The 23975-nt window shown below is 46.6% G+C and overlaps 1 protein-coding gene across 1 annotated transcript; it reads right to left on the reverse strand.

Moving 5' to 3' along the window:
* Positions 1 to 5139: 5139 nt before the first annotated feature.
* LOC108920867 (LIM domain only protein 3-like) lies at positions 5140 to 17953 on the reverse strand. The gene is made up of 3 exons (XM_018729928.1): positions 17734 to 17953; positions 8933 to 9058; positions 5140 to 5838 (listed from the first exon to the last, which is right to left on the reverse strand). The coding sequence occupies exons 1-3, from the start codon at positions 17937 to 17939 to the stop codon at positions 5733 to 5735; spliced, it is 438 nt and encodes a 145-aa protein (XP_018585444.1). The 5' UTR covers positions 17940 to 17953; the 3' UTR covers positions 5140 to 5732.
* Between the last annotated feature and the right edge of the window lie 6022 nt (positions 17954 to 23975).

The following is a 23975-nucleotide window of genomic DNA, read 5'->3' on the forward strand; positions in this document are numbered from 1 at the left end:
ATACTGCACAGAACCCTCCAACTCCAAGGCCTCTGGTGGAGGACTCGAGATTGAGGAAGACACACACACCCCCCACATACATATATATATATATGTGTGTGAAAAGGTAACAATACGATTCAGAATGCATTTCCCTTTCAGGGAATCAGGATATAGAGTTATTAAAAAGGCATTATGTGGTTGAGATAGTTGACATAGTGTTGGTATGTTTGTAAAGATCATTATTTTGGGCCCTCAAGCAGCTGTCTACAGGAGCACTGTGTGCCACACACCAGTAGTAACCTCGAGGTCAGGCTCCTGATGTGGATGCTGCAGATAACCAAACACACACTGGCACCGCTTCGTTTGCGAAATAATTTTAATGACTCGAATGACCGAAGTCTCATTTTGTTTAATTTTCCCTGTGGACAAAGCAGAGATTTTTCGCACACCCTTTCCTAATGACCTGGGACTTCCAGCCGCATAAGAGCACAAAATAATCGTTCACATGATGTGGCACGAAGGCATAAGGAAACTCCCAACAACTCTCTGCCAATGCAATTATAATAATTATAATTTAGTGCTGTAGCTGTAGAGAAAAATTAAATTCAGCATTTGACGACACTTGATGAAAAATATCTGATATCTTGCACCTCCTCATACAGTGCTGGTGGAAAGTGTGAAGCCCTTGTGTCCCTTAGTTTTACCACAAAATGGTTATTGACTAAGAATCAGTGTTTCTCATGTGACATAATAGGTGTGAAGAAGCACATAAGGAGTGCAGGTGTAAAAATAAATAAGTAAATAAGCTCAAGTTGAACTGGTTAAACCCAGTAGGTGAGTAGAATCAGGGGTGTAAATCATAGTCATTTATTCATTATACAAGTTGATTGGACCGGGTCCTGCTCTCCAGTGGGTCTGGTGTTCGAGTCCCGCTCGGGGTGCCTTGTGACGGACTGGCGTCCTGTCCTGGGTGTATCCCCTACCGCCTTACGCCCTCAGTTGCCGGGTTAGGCTCCGGTTCTCTGTGACCCTGTATGGGACAAGCGGTTCAGAAAGTGTGTGTGTGTGTGTGTGTATTTTGATATTTTCTATAATTATAATAACCATCCCTATAAGATTCACACACTTTCAAGCAGCACTGTATATAGTGTAAATACTGCATGGATCCATCTTTATCCAAGACTGGTTCAGTTTTCAGCAGCCCTAAAGTCATCCAGCGGAGCTAAAATATCTTTACTGGTTCTCTAGTTTTCAGTGAAATTTTTATATACACCGAATTTCTGGGCCTCAGATCAGTACCTGTGGATTTATATTAGAACGTTAGAAATAGCAGCACTTTTCCAAGGAAGCGTAACTTGAAGATCAGCATACATACTGCCTCTTTGTGCCCCTACTTTTACATTAAATTTAAATTGTTTAGCAGATTTCCACCTGCATCTTTTTGGGGGAAACACTCGTCTGCTGCAGTAAGACCACCGCGTTGTAGGAAACGGTTAAGGTTAGGGTTGGTTAGGGTTAGTTAGGGTTAGTTAAGCTAAACTGCAATGAAAACACTCGTCCAGCTGGTTGTGAGCACATCCTCACTCCTGTGGGATTCTTCACAGTACGTAGCCTACAGGTGACACATTCACACTATGACCAGGGCACAACGGCCTGGGGACAGCTGGTAGTGTAGTAGAGCTACTGGCTGTGGATCTAGAGGTTGCAGGTTTGATTCCCCCTTGAGCAAGGTACTAATCCTCAATTGCTCTGCTGGAGTTACCCACATGTATAAATGAGTAAGTAATTGTAACTGTGGTGGGCTTGCCCTGTGCCAGCTGTCTGGGGTTTGAGTCTTGTTTGGGTTGCCTTGTGATGGACTGGTGTCCTGTCCTGGGTGTGTTCCCTCCCCTTCCAGCCTTGCCCCCTGTGTTGCTGGGTTAGGCTCTGGCTCACTGTAATCCATTATAAGTTGCTTTAGTGAAAAACACTGACTAAATGAATAAAGGTAGCTGTTCACAGTGATGTAGAAATTGCCAGCGGTGTGACGATCGCTGGATTGTAGAGAACCGATTCTACAGATTTCTGTAAATGATTCAACCTAACAACTACAGCGAAGAAGATTCCCAAATAATTCCATGGCATCTTGCCATTTCAGTGAGTCTTCATGCTCATTTTTACAATACAGGTTGATGTCTGCAGACAGTTTAAGGATTTTCGGAACATTAAATCTCGTAAGAAAGGGTTCTTTGCTTTTCGCTGTAAGCCTAAGAGATGCAGTAAAGCAAAGTGATCCGCACTCTTTTCTGATTTCACCATGTAGGGGACCTGTAGGCCTATAACTCAGCGTCCACAGCAAAAACATGGTGCAAAAAGCCGTCTGCGGCACTTTACTCTACCATCTACCATCTTTCACCGAACTGTAATGAAGGACAAGCATTTATAGGGTGTAAAGAGGTCAAGCTAAAATAACACCTCAAGTGTGAACAAGAACCAGTTACCAATTATTAAAGATTTTGAGCAGCTGTAAAAACACTTAAACGGGGGAAAAAAAACGACGAAATCCAAAAGGCTGAGAGAATTTATCTTTTCTTAGGGCCAAAAACAGAGCCTCAAAGTGCCTACAGTGTTACACCACATAGGTAGCACACGTACTGTGGTAAAATAAACTGGCATTGGTGGCTACACCCTAACAGCGGAAAAATGTCAGTTCAACCAAAAGGATCATGGTGAAAATAAAGCAATAATACGAGATTCGGGATGTCTTTGGCCATCCGCCTCGGAGTTCAGCAGGAATGCAGAGGTCCAACGGAAGAGTACCGGTAGCAGTAAAAGCACATAACTCCTTTCCAGAGCGTTGAAGCCCAGTCTGAGGAGAGTTTCTCGCAGTAACGCTTGTGACGAACATGCTGCTCATTCACTTAATCTTTCTGAAATGTGTATAAATACTAAACACAGTTTTATTTGTGTCATAATCATCCATAATAAGACGGTAATTTTACTAGGGTAGCTGGTAGTGTAGTGCTTTACACTGCTGCCTTTAGACGCAAAGGTCACAGGGTCAAATCTCAGCTGTCGTAGCCTTGAGCGAGGTACTTACCCTAAATTGCTCCAGTAAAATTACCCAGCTGTATAAATGGGTAAATAATTATAAGTACCTTAACATTGTAAGCTGCTTTGGAGAAAAGCATCAGCAAAATGAAAAAAAGGTAAATGTACTACGCCATCCAGTATAATACTGGTGTTCAAAGTGTCATAATCTCCATGTATTTGACATCAGCTAAACAAAAACTACTAAGGACTAACAAAGCAAAGCTCTGTTTTACTATCTGACTTTGTGATTCGACGACAACCAAAGTTACCAGGCAGCTGTTGAGATGTAAACTGAAATCTGGTACCAATGTACTCTATATCGGGAAAATGTTTACCCAGTGGGGGTGCGGTGGCGCAGTGGGTTGGACCATGGTCCTGCTGTCTGGTGGGTCTGGGGTTTGAGTCCCGCTTGGGGTGCCTTGCGATGGACTGGCGTCCCGTCCTGGGTGTGTCCCCTCCCCCTCCGGCCTTACGTCCTGTGTTGCCGGGTTAGGCTCCGGTTCCCCGTGACCTCGTATGGGACAAGCAGTTCTGAAAGTGTGTGTGTGTGTTTACCCAGCGGAGCCAGGGTTGCCGTCGACGTCTGAAGGATGGTTATGTGGCCTGTCCACATCTTGAATAAGATATCTGAGAACAGGAAGTTGTTTCACAACTAATAACTGTACTTTAAAACAAATAACATCTGGCAAACTGTAATAGAGTAAAACTATTCTACACTTGTGCTTAAAAGTATTGCAATGCAATATTATACACTCAACGATGTTTCGCTTAACTGACTACATATACGACAGTGGTCCCATAAGATTATAATGGAGCTGAAAAATTCTTATCGATTAGCAACATTGTAGCCGTTGTAACATGGATGGCTACGTCGCTAGTCGATGAGAATATTTTTTTCACATGTTCGTGGTGGTGCTGGTGTAAAGAAACCTACTGCGCTGCCAGTCGTATAAAAATATAGCAAATATAATTATGTACAGTACATAATACTTGATAATCATAATAAACACCTGTGTTACTGATTTATGTATTTACTATGCTGTATATATATGTATGTGGGGTGTGTGTGTGTCTTCCTCAATCTCGAGTCCTCCACCAGAGGCCTTGGAGTTGGAGGGTTCTGTGCAGTATTTTAACTGTTCCTAGAACTGCACTCTTCTGGACGGAGACTTCACATGTTGTTCCCACAATTTGCTGGAGCCCCTCTCCCAGTTTGGGGGTCACAGCCCCAAGTGCTCCTATTACCACTGGGGCCACTCTGGACTTCAACTTGCACATCCGTTCCGATTCTTCCTTCAGCCCTTAGTATAGCACCTACAATTATTTAGAGTACATAATACTTGATAAATAGTAATAAACACCTATATTACTGCTTCATGTATCTACTACACTGTACTTTTTACCCTTATTTTACAGTGTACTCTTTCTACTTATAAAAAAAGTTTACTGTAAAACATTATGCTGTGGTACGCCTGCAGTAGTGTCATAAATCTCGTGTTTATTGTGTCTCTTGACTGCATCGAGGCTATACCATCGAGGTGTGTATAAGTACACTCTATGATCGAGGCTATACCAGCTATGTTTGTGTAAGTACACTCTGTGATCAAGGCTATACCATCGAGGTTTGTATAAGTACACTCTAGTACACGCACAACGAAATGGCCTAACGACGCATTTCTTACAACGTATCCCCATCGTTAAGCAACGCATATCTGTATATATAAGTGGGGCCCAGAAAAAATATGCTGCGACACAAAAAATAGCACAATATCGAGATATGGAAAAGGAGCACGTACATCCGCAATTAAAACGTCAACAAGGGTTTCGTTCTGCAAAGCTTTCGACTGCACTAGTACTCGTCCTGTAGACACGAACCAAACGTCTTCTTGAACTTAACATGTTCCTTTTCCTGCCTGCAAAGTGTAGCGACCAACCTTCGAAAACGTTAACGCTGAAAGGGGCCCTGCTGTACGTAACAGTCACTGTCCATTACGGTAATAGTACTGTTTTCCGCATGAGTCATTAGAGCACTGTGATCTCCTGGCATCTCATTAACGCTCCGTATAAATGCCCTGCAGTACGAGTGATTCGAGTTTGCCTTTATTAGAATCAAGTAGCTTAATTTTGCCATCTTACAATAATTGAACAGAGACGGAGTAGTAAAAAACAGAAGCCCATTCTGTGCGCATTCACTGCTGGGATGGACGTGTAACGGTGTTGGGGGCCCACAGGAAAGGGAGACCCCCTTTTCACGCGATCAGTGGGTTTCATTAAAGGTCGGTGAATCGCGTCGTGGTCAAAAAGCGGTCCAGTCGTTCACGTCTCTAACAGGGAGCAAACGGTGTTGCAAACAGTCATGATCCATCTCCAAAAAAGCCACATTCAACCTGAGACTGAAGTTGCTCCAGTCCTTCAATCCAGCAGGTAGTTTTTTTCTTCTTTTTTCTTCCTTCCCCCTGGACTACAGCGTCTGAGGGAGCCCAACAGCACCCCGATATGGCAAAAAGAACAATGGGAGCCTCAAATGACCTGGGGTGCAGCGTGCCGTCGCAAGGCCGTCCACCGGAATTGTTCTATGGCTATCCTACACAGCAGACCCTCCGAGGGCGTTATGTACAAGTAGAGAGGTGCGTCTGCTGCCGATCGCAGGTCCTCTCGCTCTCTTCCTCTTGCGGATCTCAGCGAACCTGCGGCGCATAGCCTTCCTTTATCAGGCCCTCCTCATAGTCAGTTTGGCACAGGATCATGTTGTTCTTCAGAAAGAATTTGTCTCCCACACAGAACCTGAAAGAGATGGAAAGGGCATGTTTGGAGTGCACCCACTGTGGACATTTTTCCATTAGTTCCCTTCCCCCCTCCCTGCCCCTCCGCCACCATCGCTGGATTTCCTCACTCTTACCACCACGCAGAGCTTTACAAATATCAAAGACCTTTCGAGTCTTTTCAAAGTGCTCCGCATTCGTCTCTGACCTTTTGCCGCGGTCCAGTTGAGATCAGTTTTAAACTCCCGCCTCAATGAATGTCCCGCTGGGCTGTTTCTTATTTGCGCTGGAGCCTAGACCAGGGCTTAGTAGTCATATTGTTTTCCTGTGGACATCGAGCCTCATGTTATTTAGTGCTCCTCAGCACCGACCTGGGGGGAAGCACTTTGCGCAGAACAGGTCCAGCAACACACCTGAGCTCCAGTACTCAGGGAACACACACAATCCTCTTCTCCTCGTCGTAAATCAGCGCTGTACGCTAAATAACATTGGGGTTGTTTTGCCATAAGACGTTATTCCTCAACAAGCGTAAATGATGCAAATACACAACACTGATGAGGCCTTCGGGGTAAATGAAAGGAGCATAACGTTCTACCGGCGTCCATCTGCTCTACCGTACATCAGCAGGAGCAAACGTCAATCTGACTCTACGATGGAACATCCTCAAAATGCTGCGCAACGGTTAAGGTGCCGCAGTGGAACAACTCTTTCAACCCTTGACTGATGTCATGAATGCGTTTGCTTAACAAATTCACCGCACGAAAATGAAGGCGAAGCCGCGTAAATGAAACACGGAAGTCAACTCCGCCTCACAGGACATCTCTCCCACAATTTTTGCCTTTACCGTGTCTCTACCGCCAGCCGCGTCACGTGTGGCGACATCAAGGTGAGACTTGGTGAGCGAAGGTACGTACGAGAAGCTCCCGGCAGGTCCCTCACCGACGCTTTCCACCACCCCTCTCCTAAAGACGGCTCAATACCTCGATTCGGCGAAGCGGCCATCGCCCCAGCGTTTCACGGCATTCATGTGTACCTTTCTCCCGCTGGATTTACCATCAGAGTGGCTCAGGGAATTGCTGTACATACATATTTGACTGTGGCAATTGAACCTTCAAGCGCAGATGTTAGGCAGAGCCGACCTGTTGAAAGTGCACATAATTACGCCGCACGACCCCGGTGACCTCCATTTGCCGGCTCTGTTTATCAGATAATACATCCCTAATAATGTTCCTGAGAAGAATCCCTGCCAGCTGTTAGATGGATTAGATTCTCTTTCTAGGTGCATGGGACCCTGGTTGCTGGGCCTTAATGATTTTCAGAGGGTACAGGGTAAGTTGGAGGAACGCTCATGGAAATTTGCAATGCAGAAAAGCTTTCTGAGAAGGTTTAACATACATCAGAACGATAAAGGCAGATCATTACAGACGGTCCCCGACTTATGATGGGGTTACTTTCTGATAAACCCATCTTAAGTTAAAAATATTGTAAGTCAAAAATGCATTTAATACACCTAACCTACCGAACATCATCGCTTCTTATCCTTTAAGATGGTCGATTGTGAAATTCCAAGTTCACATTCGATGGCCATTACGGACTTGCCGCCTTTATGCTGGACAATTATCTTGAGTTTCTCCTCAAGAGAACCTGCCTTCTTCTTCTTCTTCTTCCCACCAGTAGCAGGAGACACAGATGGGCGTTTCGTAGACATGATGGATGCACAAAACACAACGTAGATACAGGAGGGCATCCAAAGAAACGGATCACTGTAGAGTATCGGTTGTACACACTAGTGACCGCGTGGCAAACTGGGAGATGCGGATCGCTGTCGCTGCTCAGCATCACGAGAAAATATCGTACCGCATATCGCTTGCCTGGGAAAAACTAAATATTCAAAGTACAATTTCTACCGAATGCATATTGCTATCACGCCATCGTAAAGTCAAAAAATCGTAAGTCGGACCATCGTAACTCGGGGACGTCTGGACTGATACATTTGTGGCTCGGATGCTTCGGAAGAATTATTACAAAATAAAGGTCTGTGTTGCTGTAATGCTCCTTGCGGCTCTAACAACCTGGTCGCACAACAAGAACGTGCGGAGAACTTGTCTGATCGCACCGCTCCATCCAAATCCAATCGGAGACCTCAACCATCCAGACCCAATTGTACTGGAGGAAGAATGTCACGGCATAACTGACCCATGCTTTAATTCCATATTTTTGTACTAAAAGGTCTGTTTTAGCTACGAAAAGAAAGTCTAATTGTATGAGAAACCCCTGAAATAAATAAGGTGAAATGTGTTGATTTAGGAGCTTTTCATAGCCGCCAGGTTCTCTTGACTCTGATCTGCTCTCTTGGGCTCAAGGCACAGAATTTGAGAACAAAAAACTGAATCAAAGCCGAAAATTAAACTACTTGTTCAGTTATTAACCTACCATATAAATCTGCTGCAGCTGGCAAGGAAAATTGTGATGGAAAGCAACACCAACCAAGTGAGCTCAGTGGAGAGAAGTACTTGCTCATCTCTCTCAATATGAAGTAAGAAAGTTGCACTGGACTAAAGTCTGTAAAGTGGGGTAAAACCAGGCCACCACAAGTTTGAACGATGAGGAAAAGTATCCAAAACGTGTCGGAAGACAAGAACACTTTACCAACTGAGGGGAATTATGCAATAAAATGGGATGATGATGATGATGATGATGACGACTGAATGGGTGGCACGGTGGCACAGCTCCTGGGTGGTGCCGGAGGATGTGGGTTCAATCCCCAATCAGTCTGTGTGGAGTTGGCATGTTCTTCCTGTGTCTGTGTGGGTTTCCTCCGGGTGCTCTGGTTTCCTCCCACACTCCAAAGAAATGCTGTTCAGGTTTCCCCATAGTGTGTGAGTGACAGAGGGAGTGTGTGTGTGTGTGTGTGTTCCACTGATGTATGGATGAGTGACCCATTGTGAGTAGTGTATCTAGCAAGGTAAGTCACCGCGGTGAATAAGGTGTGTGGACATACTAACCATCAGAGACCCCCCCCCCCCCACACACACACACACACACACACACACACACACACACACACACACACACACACACACACACACACACACACACACAGTTCTCACACTCACCTCTGATTGCAGAGCTGGCAGGCAAAGCAGTCCAAGTGGTAGACATTGTCCTTGGCCCTCATGACCATCTCAAAGGCAGGGATCAGTTTGCTGCAGGCTGCGCAGTTCCCTGTGACCCCGAACAACCTGCGAGACACACATCGCACGCACACACATCGTATGAGAGCGGCACGACTAACTGCCACCGCAGTCCCTCAAACGCCGTGAGCATCACGACAAGGACACCACCGTACAAGTCTTCATTCGGGACTTAGGTTCATTATTCTTGTGTGACTGAAGGTCAGTACAATGTCCACCAACGTCCTATAAGTAAAAAATAATTTTTAAACCAATAAGAAACGCAGGCTCCCAAAGCACAGAGCGGATTGCAGTGGGAAATTCTCAGAACAGGACATGCAGAACGTTCGTTAACGTTCAGAAAGTGGCTCCTCGAAACGAAGGGATCGAAGGCTGACCGTGAAAACATTTGTTGCGCCGAACTATTTTCGATACATACTGAGCAACTGAACAATTTACACGTTTTTTTGAAGCATCTTACTTTAAATGTGCGTTATTGACCGTCCTTGCATCATTTCAGCCGTCTCTCCAGCCCTCCTTCACAAGGGAGGTGACGCTGTCCCATCGAGGGAGGCGCCCCTTGAACGAGCCCTAGGTCACGTGTCGGGAGTAGAAGGCGGTGAAGAGGAACGTTTCGGGAGGGGAAACGTGTGCCGGAGATACCGCGGCCGACGTCATGTGACCCGCAAAAGCAATTCCCCCAAAACTACGTTCTAAGGCAAGGCTCTACTCCATCACAAGGGAGGACACGGAGCACCAGCGCAGGGTCGGAGGGGGAGGGGGCGCACCCAGGACAGGATGCCAGTCTGCCAATCTGCCAGAGGGGACCCCAAGCAGGGCTTGAACCTCAGACCCACCACACAAGGGGTCCCAGCCAAACCCGCTGCATCACCACACCCCTGTTATTACCCAGCACGAAAACGAAATGCACACATTCAACATACGTGGTCACATGTGCACATACAGAAGATGACCCAGTGACACAGGTTTCAGAAAGGGTCATATGAGGACAAAGCCTTCTAAGAGACTGTCAGATGACACCAAAACAATCAATCCCAGCAGTGTCACAGTCTTGTGATTCTCACCGTATGCCACCAACACCCCTGAAAACCAGTTTGTTTCTGCACTGACCTCTTGCCATGGATGAGAACGGAGCTCCCTGCAGAGCCGTTTGAAATTCTGACAGAGGTTCTTCATCTCCCTGCCTTCACATCTCTGGCCTCAGCATACATTTATCAGCAACCTGATTAGAATTTGTTTTCTCACTAACCATTGATCATGGGCCTATTACTAGGCAAATGACAGTTAATTACCCAGTACATTAACCAGGAGGACCTGGGCCCTGCTTTTCCTGCCATCAGTCAACATGATGAATGCTCCTGGGCCCCTGATGCAGGACAGCCCCCAGCTGCTTGCAAGACTTGAAAAAAGAAAAAAAAAAGAAAAAAAAAAACTTCCATCTCGGTGCCCAGGAAAGGAAAATCCATGGCAATCTGCATAATCGCAGGCTTAGGGTTAATAACCGGTCAGTGATTTGTTGAGTCGCGTTGAACAGTGTTTGGAGGTGCAGTGCACACTATGCGGTAGCCGGTTCAACCTGGCGAAGTCCATCCTCAGCAGGATGAAGAAGAGCAACTACGCAACTACAGAAAGGCTGCAGGGGTCCTTCACCATCACCATGTACTGTCATTTAATCATTACACAAATGCTGAAGGAATGTTTTCTCAATCACTGCAGGCAGTTTCAGCCTTTTGTATAACTGAATATTTTATTACAACTTCAGGACTAATAATAATAATAATAATAATAATAGCTTAAGGGTGCTACAACAAGGGTCCTGCTAGATTATATGTCTTACCCACTTCACCACTCGCTGCTCTCTAATCACTCGAAATTCCCCGTAGGTGACACTACAGAACTGGCGATTCAGGTGGGTTTCATACATCTATGCTTCTACAAGTTTGGGATATTTCCACAGTTCTCTTTATATATTTATTTGTCCACTACAAAAGCAATATTTGACTCTCCAGTCACTGAAAACCCAGCTTCTGCCATATCCAGGACAAGTGTTGACTGTATGTTTTTTCCTTAATTCATTATTGATAACCACTTGTCCTCAAGTAGATTCACAATGTTCTGGAGTCTATACCTGAAGAATAAGGTGCGCACAGGAGAGCATGGCAGTCCATTGCAGGGCAACAGCACACACACACAGTGGGAGGCACGCTCCAAAGAGTGGTGAATTGGTAAACTTGCCGATATGGAGGAAACCTGAGCATCTGGAGGAAGCAAAGACTAGGAGAACATGCAAACGTTGCATAGGCCGAACCACACCTGAACCCACATCTGGATGCACAACCTGCACAGCCCCTGAATCTACAGGTGAAGATTGATCATCCAGTATCAACAACCACTTGCCCAATGCAGAGGCACAGAGGTCCAGAGTAGGAGCAGTCTTACAGTACCAGTACAGAACATGCAAACTCCAAACAGACCAAGTCAGCTTGGAATCTGCACCCAAGATCTTCGAGCCACCAGCGGTTCCAACTGATCAAACTGATTCCAGGCAGGTTACAATTAACTAAATAATTCAAAGAACTCCATAACTGTGAGAGACCAAACTATGTTTCATCTTGGCCTGCTTCCTTGTTCCGTCGTCCTCAGCTTCCTTCCTTGCATTTCCACGAAACATCTCAAGCTGAAAGGACTACCAAAAACCAGCGTACCTTTGTCAGTGATTTAGATTCAGCAGGACAAAGGGTCCCTTTTCTCTAAAGAAAGGACGTCCTGCTGCCTTCTTTTACTTGGAGTTCTCACAAGAGAAGCGGTCCAAACTGAGCGCTCCATCGAGGAAATCTGCTCTGGGAAGAAGCAGATGTTTCTTCTGCTTCCAAGTCATATCTCAAATTAGAAAATCCTGACTGTGGGATCACCAGTTTATGTAGAAAAATGGTTTGGAGAAGTGGGGGAAGGATTAAGGTTTATTCCCTTTTAAGATTAAGCAGAAAGCTCGACACAAAGCACCCAGTGAACCCTGACCTGTCAGAACTCATTTCATTCCCTAGATTGGAGCAACGTGTTGTCTGTGTCATAGGAGCAGGAAGATGTTGTTTCTGATACATACAAAATAACTGGGACAGTCGATTTCAGAGGCTGAAAAATTGCTCTTCTACTTCCTTCAGTTTTAACCAATTACTGCACTTATAATTACAGAATTTGGGCAGTTTGGGTGTAGCTTCAAATCCAGCTCAGTGTGTGTGTGGGGTTTGCAAGTTCTCCCCGCGTCTGCGTGGGATTCCTCCAGGTGCTCTGGTTTCCTCCCACACTCCAAAGAGATGCTGTTCAGGTTCACCCACAATGTGTGAGTGAATGACAGAGAGAGTGTGTGTGTGTTCCACTGATGTATGGATGAGTGACCCAGCGTAAGTAGTGTATCTAGCAGTGTAAGTCACCGCAGTGAATAAGGTGTGTGGGCTAATAACACTACATAGAGTTCATTGGAAGTTTCTTCTGAGAAAAGCATCTGCTAAATAAATAAATGTAAATGTAGATTACCCTTTGTGAGTGTGTGTGTGTGTGTCTTCCCTGTGATGGATTAGTGCCCTTTCCAGGGTGCCCTCCTCCCAGCCTTGTGCCCGGTGATTCCGGATAGGGATGGCACCGCCACGACCCTGACTGGGACAAGCAGTTAATGAAAGTATGCAAGTGAGTGAGAGGATGTTATGGTTACACCAACACACAATCAAAAGAGGATCCTTGAGGATCCAATTAATGCAAATTGTTTTTCATACAACACATTTTTCCGCATCTCACAAGACAAGCACAAGGGCAGCTGTATTTTTATTCCACACCTTTTAACCTATAGGATGTGGGTCGCTCTTCCCAGCAGCTTCTAAAAAGCCAGAACAAAGAGCTCAGAAATTTGACTCACTATTACCAAGGCTCTGCATTTCTGTAAAAAATATAAAATAGCAGACATAATATGGCCATAAATACTGAATAATTTCTTGTTACATGGGAGCTACATTAGTTTCCCGTAACGCAAACGATTCAAAAACGGATTGAATATCGGTAAAGCACACCTGGAGCTGCAGTAAATACCAAGCTTTAAGATACACTCACAGTCACGTTTTAGCTATTACCAAGTGGGACCTTGTTTTATCTCCAGCACAACATGAATTCAACAATGATGTGCTGGACAGATTGCACTGCATTCTTGGTCCACACTGGGTTCATTTTTTGGCAGCGCATCCATTCTGCTAACACTGTGTTCAACCTCAACCCAAAGACGTTCCAGTGGTTTCAGAGGCAAGGACTGTGCGGGCCACTGGAGTGAAGTAAATGCACCGCGATGTTTGCGCGACCATCCTGAGATGATACGAGCTTTGCGACATTGCACATTACCGTGCCAGAAGTTTCAAATGTGAGATGTTCTTGTCTGGCCATGAAGGGATGCACCTGGTCAGCAACAATGTGTTGGTACTTCATGGCAATCAAGTGATGCCCAGCTGGTACTTAAAAATCAAATGTGTTTCAAGAAATCGATCTCCACGCAAATACACCGCTGTGTTCGGTTTGCACCATTGACACCATGCAGGATGACTCCATGACTTCATTCTTCTTACAACAATTTCTGACCTTGCGATCAACATGTGGCAACATAAATTGGGATCTGACGGATCAGCTAACATTTTTCTACTCTTCAGCTGTCCAGTTTTGGTGACCGCATGTCCACCAGAACCTCATCTGCTTGTTCTGAACTCATAGGAACCTAGTTCACCTGGTTTGGCCTTCTGCTGATGTAGCTCGTCCGTTTCATGGTATGAGAAGTTGCATATTCCAAGACACTTTCCTGCACACCACTGGTATACAGAGCTGTTATTTATTACTTGCAGCATATTAGTGTCTGTGAGTCCTGCCGTTCTCCTCTGACTACTGAGATGAGACTTTTTGAAGTGCAGGACTGCTACTAAATGAATTTTACCATCCATCCATCGACACTATTGTCCATTACAAAAACTGTCCATGCTAATGTTCATTTCAACCATTACTGGATCTTTTCACCCTGCCAATATGTTTATATTACTTAGTCACAATCATGTGACCGACCAACGGGGGGGGTTAGGGGGCTACATATGCAAACAAGCAGCTATGAGTGTGTGTTTCACAGCTACGGTCATTCTGTGATAGAAAGACTACCATATGTGTGTAAAATTGTTATAATGACTTGCTGAATAATTCTCGCATAAAAGGAATAACAACAATTAACCAGAGGTGCATATGGATGGCAGAAGTACTGTGTATGCCACTGATGTATGGATGAGTGACCCAGTGTAAGTAGTGTATCTAGCAGTGTAAGTCACCGCGGTGAATAAGGTGTGTGGGCTAATAACACTACATAGAGCTCACTGGAAGTCGCTTTGGAGAAAAGTGTCTGCTGAATAAATAAATGTAAATAAATAAATGTTTGATCCCCAGCTCCAGCTGTAGTAACCTTGAGCGAGGTACTTACCCTGAATTGCTCCAGTAAAATTACCCAGCTGTATAAATGGGTAAATAACTCTTATAGCTTGTAATAACTGTGACCTTAACGTTGTAAGTCGCTTTGGAGAAAAACGTCAGCTAAATGAATAAATGTAGATGATATTATGGTTTTACTCAAGATATTGCCCATTTGATACAACAAAAGTCTGAAGGACCGCACACAGGTTTATGGTTTATGCTGATCTGCACCACAGTTTTGCGTTTCATAAATAGCCGTCTCTTCGGATCACGAGAAGAAGCCCGCCTCTCTTTAGATCTAACGTGGAAGAGGTTTTCACATCATCATGAGCCAGGGTGAGAGAAATATTCTAGTTGAGACACTGATGGAACCGCAAGAGAGAGATTAACACCAATGGCAGAACAGCTGAGCCGCTATTACCAGTCCCAGACACAGCTCACCTCATCCGCTCTATTGCTTTTTCCCGATGGAGGTCACAGTCTAATCATAGTCCTTCCCTCCAAATCTGAGAACACTAACATAGTACTTGAGCAGCACAGGCATCCACTGATCCCTGCGAGACGTCCAGTGAAAACCTTTCTCGAAAAGCAGCAGCTGATTTAGCATTAAAATGCAAGGCCATAATTCCTTTAGTGCTGTTCTTGGCATCTTCCTAAATATTACCAGTGCCCTTCAAGAACCCAAACCCACACCGTCTGAACCGCTTGTCCCATATGGGGTCGTGGAGAGCCGGAGCCTAACCCGGCAACACAGGGCGCAAGGACACGCCCAGGACGGGACGCCAGTCCATCACAAGGCACCCCGAGCGGGACTTGAGCCCCAGACCCACCAGAGAGCAGGACAAGGTCCAACCCGCTGCACCACCACACTCCCCCTCTTCAAAAACCCAGACCTGATAAATTCTATCACATTACAGTGAGAATCACAGACAAAAACATCAGCAGTTCACACTTTAATTAAATCAGTTTTTCTGGAAATGCAAACAGTATCCAACATTTAATTGAACTCTTCCTATCTAACTTTGGGTTCGGTAGCCTCAACGGCTCACTGGTCTTTGCTCACGCAGTGCACTTTGGGTATGACACACACCAGCAGACTAAGCGATTCAGCCCTGGTAGCTGGGAACGCTGACCTCTGTAAAGCTCCCAAAGAGAAAGATTCCCGCTGCCCTCCCACTCAGTCACAGTACAGAACAAGATACACATGTGAGCCTCCGACACCCAAGTGTGGATGGACCGAATAGCCATTTCCAACGTCTCCCTCCGTGTAACGTAGTGCCCGTCGTCTGGCGGACGTCCGAACTCACGCGAGACACTAAAACACACACAACGGAAAGCTCTGAACCCAAAAGAGATGCACTCCACCTTGCATACTGCAGCTGCACGGAATTACACCAAGTCATGCTTTACACCGCGGTTATCGTGCGCTGATAGGCACCGAGACTCTATTAAATCTCCAAATTGACAGCTTTTTGGATTCACTTTCATTTACAATCTTTGTAAAACCAGTCTAGAGGAAAATTGAAGCTGTGCTAAAACGGAATGAGAAGATAAAGAAGCCCTCTCCCCATCGCGGAAAGACAGGAGAGTTGCATCGGGGGGGGGGGGGGGGGCTGTGTCCTGGCAGCATCCCCCCACACCTGAGGCTTTATTTCTGTTTCGAATGTCAACCTTTCCAGCCATTCACTAGATAACACCTCACATCAATAATTACTTTTCCATTTTGTGGAACAAGCCAAACAGAGGCAGTCAGTCACAACCCCTACATCCCCCAACCATGTGAACAAGGTAGCAACGCACATATTTCCTTTCTCCGAACTAATTTCCTTGAAGCATTATGAGATTCACGATTGATGGACTACAGCTACATCTCACCCAAAAGCTTTTAAGAGGCAACAAACGATATCAGATCATCAGTAGAACTGCTCCTAGATGTCTACGAGACTTGATCGTCCGCTACACCCCGAGCAGACTGCTACTCTCTTCCACATCTCCCCACTTGGTGGTCCCACGTACAAAAGGTAAAGCATGGAGATTCTCGGTTCTGGCTCCGTTGTGGTGGAACGACCTCCCCCCGTCACTCAGAACTGCTGAACTCTCCGGCAGCATTTAAAAAGAGTCCTAAAACTCACCTCTTCCAGACTCACTTAGGCCATCATCTCTTAAGTTCATGTAAGGTGTAAATGTTCATATTCCAAAACTTCAAGATGATGCTGATACACCTTTACACAGCTACTCTTATAAACATTTACGTTATGTTACATGTATCTCAGTGTGTGTGTCTGTCTGAAACCACCTGTCCCAAGTAAAGTCGCAGCGTGCCGGACCCTAACCCGGCAACATGGTGCAAGGGGAGGGGACGCACCCAGGACGGGACACCAGTCCATCACAAGCACCCCAAGCAGGACTTGAACCCCAGAGCCACCAGAGAGCAGGACCTAGCCAAACCCACTGCACCACTGCATCCCCCATCCTTTATATGTATCACACACACTCCACCCCCCCCAAAAAAAAAAGAATTACTAGGAAGGTGATCAGGAATAGAGGGTGTGGTGGCGCAGTGGGTTGGGCTACAGTCCTGCTCTCCGGTGGGTCTGGGGTTCGAGTCCCGCTTGGGGTGCCTTGTGACGGATTGGCGTCCCGTCCTGGGTGTGTCCCCTCCCCCTCCGGCCTTACGCCCTGTGTTACCGGGTAGGCTCCGGTTCCCCGCGACCCTGTATGGGACAAGTGGTTCTGAAAGTGTGTGTGTGTGATCAGGAATCGTGGATATTGCGATAAAGTTTTCTGCAGCTACTTGTGTGATGAACGCCGGTTCACATGATGGAAAGAAACAAAGTAACTGCACTTAAGAATCACACGTCTGCATCCGAGCGTCTCCTTCTGCTAATGTAATGAACACGTTGCATTTTCTACGAGATGTACGTCGCTTTGGAGAAAAGCGTCTGATAAATAAATACATGTAAAAGTAAATGATATAAATGGTCACGGAGCCAAATCCGTGCCCAAAATGCCGGTGACTCACATCCCAACAGGAGAAATTTTACACTGCTGATGGAGCGAGAGAGTTTACGCAAACCGCTTTGGATGTGGGAGGCCGTACTGGCTATTCTTGGCGTTCTGACATCGATAAAGGTGGCAGACACACGGAAGAAGGGGTTGAACGGGGGTCGAGAAACACGGTATAAAGGGAGGAGCTCGGAGTTCGCGGAGATGGAAAGGCAGCGCCTGGGGGACTGACGTACCGTAGGTAGTCGCGCCGGCACAGAATGAGGTTAGCTTTGGTGTAAAGCGTGGAGCCCACCTCTCCTAGCCGGCAGTCACAGCAGGCACACTTCAGGCAGTCTTCATGCCAGTACTTGTCCAGGGCTTTCAACAGGTAGCGGTCCTTGATCTTCCGGCTGCAGCCGGCGCAGCCCTTGGGCTTGGCGTCCGGCTGGACGGAGAGCATCTGTACACCTGCGAGAGCAGACGGACACGGTGCGCCGAAGCCTCGACGCAGCGCAACCGAATCAGTGACCGACACAACGATAATTCTGTTCTGAGCGGCGAGCAGGACGCCTACGGCATCAAGCAATCTCGTAAGAATAGCCGGTGACAAAATAGCAGCTATTCTTACGAGATTGTTTGATGCTGTAGGTGTTCCGCTCTCTCTCATCTACGATTTGTCGATCCGGTTGAACTTAGTTACGAACAAGGACATTTCAGCGTTTCAGTGAAAGGAAGGTAAAATCACGTAACAGGTGTTTCTATGCATGTACACATATTTACAGGCATCGGACTCGCGTGATGAGAACGCTTCTTTAATGCAGGAAATAAAAAAAATCGGACATACCGACATTAACTGATAAATACACAAGTTTGGCAAAAATAGAAGAGCAAAATCAGAATTAGAGGTAGAAAGACAGAACTTAAGTCAGAGACCAATTACCCATGTGCCACATATACAGTAGATCTGACAAGCAGTATTTTAATATGTACATTTCCAAAGCAGCTAGAGAGAGAGCTACCAGAGTCAGGAAGGGTTCAAATAGTTGGTATTGAAATTTGAGATGGATTATTGTCAAAAACTAAATAAACGTGACAAGGGGAGCAGTGTTGAAAATCACGGTGGTACATGCTATCCGAGGAAAAGCTGCACCTGAGAAGGGGAACAGTGCTCAGAGGTCAGAGTTCACCTACAGGGACTGATGAGCATAGAGTGGGACGGTTGCACGGAGGTTATCGGTTCTGGATCCATTGTGGTGGAATGCCCTCCCCCTGTCACTCAGAACTGCTGAATCTCTGTCCACATTTAAAAAGGGTCTTAAAACTCACCTCTTCCGGACTCACTTGGCCCATCATCTCTTAAGTTCGCGTAAGGTGTAAATGTTCATGCACCATAAGTTTAAGATGATGCCGATAAACCTTTACACAGGTACTCCTGTAACATAACATAGATGTTTATATGAACACACACGCAGAGGCCATGTCTACAACCGTTTGTCCCGAGCGGGGTCGCGGCGAACCGGAGCCTATCCCAGCAACACGGGCTGCAGGGCTGGAGGGGATACACCCCGGGTGGGATGCCACTCCGCCCCAAGGCACCCCAAGCGGGACTCAAATCCCAGACCCACCACAGAGCAGGTCCTGGCCAAACCCACCACGCCACCGCGCCCCCTGTTTATATGTATCGCCACAAACAAAAAAAAAAAAACAAAAAATTACTAGGAAGGTGATCTGGAATTGCAGATATTGTGATAAAGTTTGTGGGGGGGTGCGGTGGCGCAGTGGGTTGGCCCACAGTCCTACTCCCCGGTGGGTCTGGGGTTCGAGTCCCGCTGGGGGTGCCTTGCGGCAGACTGGCGTCCCATCCTGGGTGTGTCCCCTCCCCCTCCGGCCTTACGCCCCGTGTTGCTGGGTAGGCTCCGGTTCCCCGCGACCCCGTATGGGACAAGCGGTTCTGAAACTGTGTGTGATAAAGTTTTATGCAGCTACTCGTGTGATGAACACTGATTTATATGGTGGAAAGAAACAAACTGCACTTAAGAATCACACGTCTGCATCTAAGTATCTCTTTCTACTAATGTAATGAACACATTATATTTTCTATGAGATGTTCGTCTGACAAATGAATACCTGTAAATGCAGTACCTCGTATCCATGCCCAGTGTTGTGCTTCCGTGGAAAAAAGTCTCACATAAAGTAATTTTTTCAGTTTGTGAGGTCACTTCTTCACTTGGTAAGAAATTACACAGCCAGCGAACTGTAGATTCAACCCATGAGATGCGGCTCATTTCCATCAAGTTGGCATAATACCGTGTTTTTTTTCCAGTTCCCGTGCTTCCAAATTGAAGAACGTGGGGCGGAAAGACACTGATGCGGTTTGTCGATTTGGAGAAAAGCGTCTGCTAAACGAATAGATGTAAACGTAAATGTAAAGTCGTTGTTAAAACCACAGAAGAACACAGAGGTGGAATGAGTGGTATGACTACCATTCATATGCTGCTTACATCCAAGGCCGAAGTGCAGGAGAACATTACCTAAAATACTGAGCACGAAACGTGATTCTTGAGCACTGGAAAGAACAACGCAGTTTGATGCCAGAGCTTTTTCTCTTTTTTACTCCAATTCACCCTACAGGTTTACGTTTGGAAAAAGCCAGAGAACATCTTCGACCCGTATTGCCTGTTGCCAGCTGTTAAACACAGATCTTTAATGCTATACGCAGCCATCCTGTGGCCGTCGCCGACCGCTCGGAGTCGTTTTATAACGGACAAGGAACATGACGCCCTAAAGGTCACCAGATGCACGCTATGCTGTAAACGCAATATTCATATATTCCAAGATGATAATGCTACATTCTCGCAAATAGACCCAGCAGTGCATTCATGAATAGCGGTAAAAATTCAAATTACTTTCAAGGCCTCGTCAGCCTCTGGTTCGAAACATATCTGACTCTCTGCGGGGAGTTGTGGAGAGCAGGGAACATTTCAACCATTTCATACCAACATGCTGCCCTTACTGAAGTGTTATGGGACAGTACAGTCACAGCCTGAGATACACCCATTCGAGTTAGGAGAATTCCACTTACTACCGCACTGTGACCTATGAGACACGTCTTCGCATCTCCCAGCATCTGAGTGGCGTGTGACATTTATTCATTTAGCAGATGCTTTTCTGTAAAGTATCTTCCAGTGATCTTACCTAGTATTTAGCTGACACCTTTATCCAAGGTGAAGTACAGTGCTGAACACACTAAACTGGCAAGAACCCTTCACGCAGCAGGGCAAAGTAACACACACATCTATCTGACACTTTTCTCCAAGGAGACTTACAATATAATGTACCTACAATTATTTACCCATTTATACAGATGGGTAATTTTACTGGAGCAATTTAGGGTAAGTACCTTGCTCAAGGGAGCTACAGCTGGAGGTGGGATTCAAACCTGCAACCTTTGGGTCCAAAGGCAGCAGCGCAAACCACCCTGCACGCAGCTGTCCATAAAGAAATTAAACATGAATAGCAGAGGTCATTTAGAGTCATCAACTGACCTGAAAGACCTCTTTGGACCGTGGGAGGGAACCCACATGAACACGCAAACCCTTTGAATTGTTTCACTGATTTATATTCGCGTCACAGTTTCATTTTTTTCCTGCATTAAAGGTTGAATTAACGCGCAGAGTATGATATGTAATTTGTTTGTGTACAGTACATAATATCTCCAAAAGAGCTATACAAGAGCAGGCTGTACAGTATTACAGAGTAACTAACACTTTTTATGCTGTGGAATAACTAATGTCAGCTGTTGAAGTAACTCGGTGATTTGGTGATATTTTACCAAGTTGGTGTCACTTTCGGGGCTCAAGAATGCATAAAAATATCCACCATGGAAACGAACGGTCATTTTTTTTTTTTGAGTGATGAGAATTCACTTTATGAAAGGTTTTTCAAGAACGCATTACGTTTGTGAGGTGGGGGGGGGGGGGGGGGGAGACAATTCCAGCAAGGCCTGAAGCTGTTCTGAAGGCCAAGGGTGGCCCTTCTCCTCGAGTCACAAAATTTCCATGGATCGTTCACATTATTTTACCCTTATCTGTATTTATAGCTTGTAGACACACACACACACATTAGGTGCATCAGTAAAACCTGAAAATGTGACGCACAGTTAAGGAAGTTCAACTCATAGTGACCATCCCCACATTTCTGTAGGTAAGGGAGGAGTGACACTGGAATGCTCGTACCTAGCTCCCTAGGGGTGGGGGGTACAAACACATGGAGAATATCATAAATCCCACCCCACACACACTGAGCAGAGCAGCTCAGGAGCCATAGGGCACCGCTTTAACCCCCTGCGCCACCCTGCCCCACTCTGCCCCACTGAACACATTTCTGAGTGTATGCCTTACTCCTTTCCACACCTTAATCTGATTTACCCCGGTAAAATTCTCTGCTCAGCTGCTCTGACTTGAGAGCTACAAGACATGACGCTAAAGGTTTTTCTCCCTCGTTCCACCGGCCGCCGAGGGCACGCGCTGCGCGCGTTCAGACGTCACTGTCTCGCCCCGCTCGCCTCCTTTCAACTCGCGCAACAAAGTGGCCCCGACTGCTTTGATCCCGTCGGCGTGGAAGTGGTCGCGCGCTGCGCGCATCCAGTCACGAAAGGTGACCAGCTGAGGCCCCCGGGTGCAACTTGTTTGTAAAACTCGGAAAAGTAAGTTGACCCGATGATCCAATCAATCATGATCCGACGTGAGCGCGACCCGATCCGACCAACAACGTTGACCGTGTTCGGTTTCCTTCTCCTGCACAACTTGTTCCGAACAAACTCCGGATCGATCGCAAAGGCTTCATTCGCTCGTCGTTTCCCGTGACAACGGAGCACGATTTCAGTGCGAAACAAACTCGTTTCCACATACAAAAAAAGAAGGAGTTCGTTGTTCCGCGACGCGGACGCGCACGCGCGCACTCATCGGTCCATTTCAGGGTCCAGGCGACACAAAACGCACGTGACGGAGCACGAGGCCGTCGCACGCAGCGCGACACCCGTATCCTAAGAGCTACAAAATATCATGTGACCACAGGGAAAATATATCCGCTCCGAATTTAGCTTCAATAAACTGCGGCTCTTCTGTCCCCGATAAATGAAGAATAAATGAAATAAGTAAGACGACGGTGAAATCAGGAATCTGTGTGGAAAACCGGTCTATTTTCTGCACTGGTCAGTTCGGCTCGGGACTCGAACCATCGGAACGAGGGGCGAGCACGGCGACACCCACCCCCCACCCCAAGGTCTCAGGGGCAGCGAACACCGCGCGGGAGCGCGCACCGGGGTCCGAGTGACTGCGCAGAGCTCACTGGGTCCTGCGGCCACAAACTAAAGCCGCCCCCCCCCCGTCGATCATGACGCGCGTCACACACGCGGAGCTCGTAATGTAAAGTGAATGGAGCAGCGGAGCGGATCCTCCTTTGTGTCCGCGCGCACGCCACGAGCGCGCACGAGCGCGACCCGCCGGTCACTCGAGTCACTCTGGACTCGTTCAAGTGACACTGAACGGGAGCGCGACCGACGGAGAAAAATGACCCGTTCGTTGGAAGAAGTATAATAAAACTGCAGCATGATCTGATCATGATCATCATCATGATCATGTGTAGCAAAATTCGTATCTCACACACACACACGTGTGTTAGGCTTCAGCGAGGAAAGTCGTGCTTTCAATGATTATAATGATTATCATGTGCTGATATTCAGGATACACTGGAACGGCTGATTTTGACTATAAAAGACAACGAAACACGGATATTATATAATATGTGCACAGTGACTGACACACACAGTGAGTGAACTAGCTGACGCTTTTCTCTAAAGATTCTTACAGTGTTACTCCACCTACAGGTACCGACCCATTTGCACAGCTGGGTGAATTTCTTTTTTTACTACACCAATTTAGGGTAAGCACCTCGTGTTCGATCAAGGCTACCTACGATCGCAGGGGAGATTCGAACCTGCGCTCTTTGGGTCTAAGGCTGCACTTGGGACCACTCCGCGCTACCAGCTGCACGAGCTCATCCCCCTACATTTGTTACAGGAGTACAGAGTCGGTAACAAAGTAACCGGAACCCCACACTGACCCTGGTATCGAGCAGGTGAGCGGAACCGACCGCGCGCTACAACGTGAATGTGGACTTTACTCACCCCGCTGCGCTGAGTTGCAGTGAAAGACTGGACTCCGGTGTCGGACACCTGTCTGTCCGACGAGTTCGCACACAGCAGGTCCCGATCAGACCGAACCGAACCGGATCTCAGGGTCTCTAAAGGGACAAAAGCGAGTTCCGCATGGATCCGTCGGTCGTGGTTCTGCAGCCGGGCTACAGGTGTCCGCCGTTCGTCGCACTGGACCGCTTATCCAACCGAGGGTTGCCGGAGAGAGGACGACATGTCCAAATGTCCATCCGTCCCGCACCGGCGAGACACAGAATGGCAAAAGAAAAAAAATGTCACGGG

Source organism: Scleropages formosus, chromosome 21 (genome assembly GCF_900964775.1).
Source record: "Scleropages formosus chromosome 21, fSclFor1.1, whole genome shotgun sequence".
Classification (NCBI taxonomy): domain Eukaryota; kingdom Metazoa; phylum Chordata; class Actinopteri; order Osteoglossiformes; family Osteoglossidae; genus Scleropages; species Scleropages formosus.

What these genes read in the sequence shown, in the direction of transcription:
- LOC108920867 (XM_018729928.1), bottom strand. Translation starts at nt 17,939, where the DNA reads ATGCTCTCCGTCCAGCCGGACGCCAAGCCCAAGGGCTGCGCCGGCTGC. An exon ending in TGCCGGCGCGACTACCTACG is followed by an intron (nt 9,059 to 17,733) that starts GTACGTCAGTCC and finishes TGTGTCTCGCAG; the next exon opens with GTTGTTCGGGGTCACAGGGA. An exon ending in TGCCAGCTCTGCAATCAGAG is followed by an intron (nt 5,839 to 8,932) that starts GTGAGTGTGAGA and finishes CATCTCTTTCAG; the next exon opens with GTTCTGTGTGGGAGACAAAT.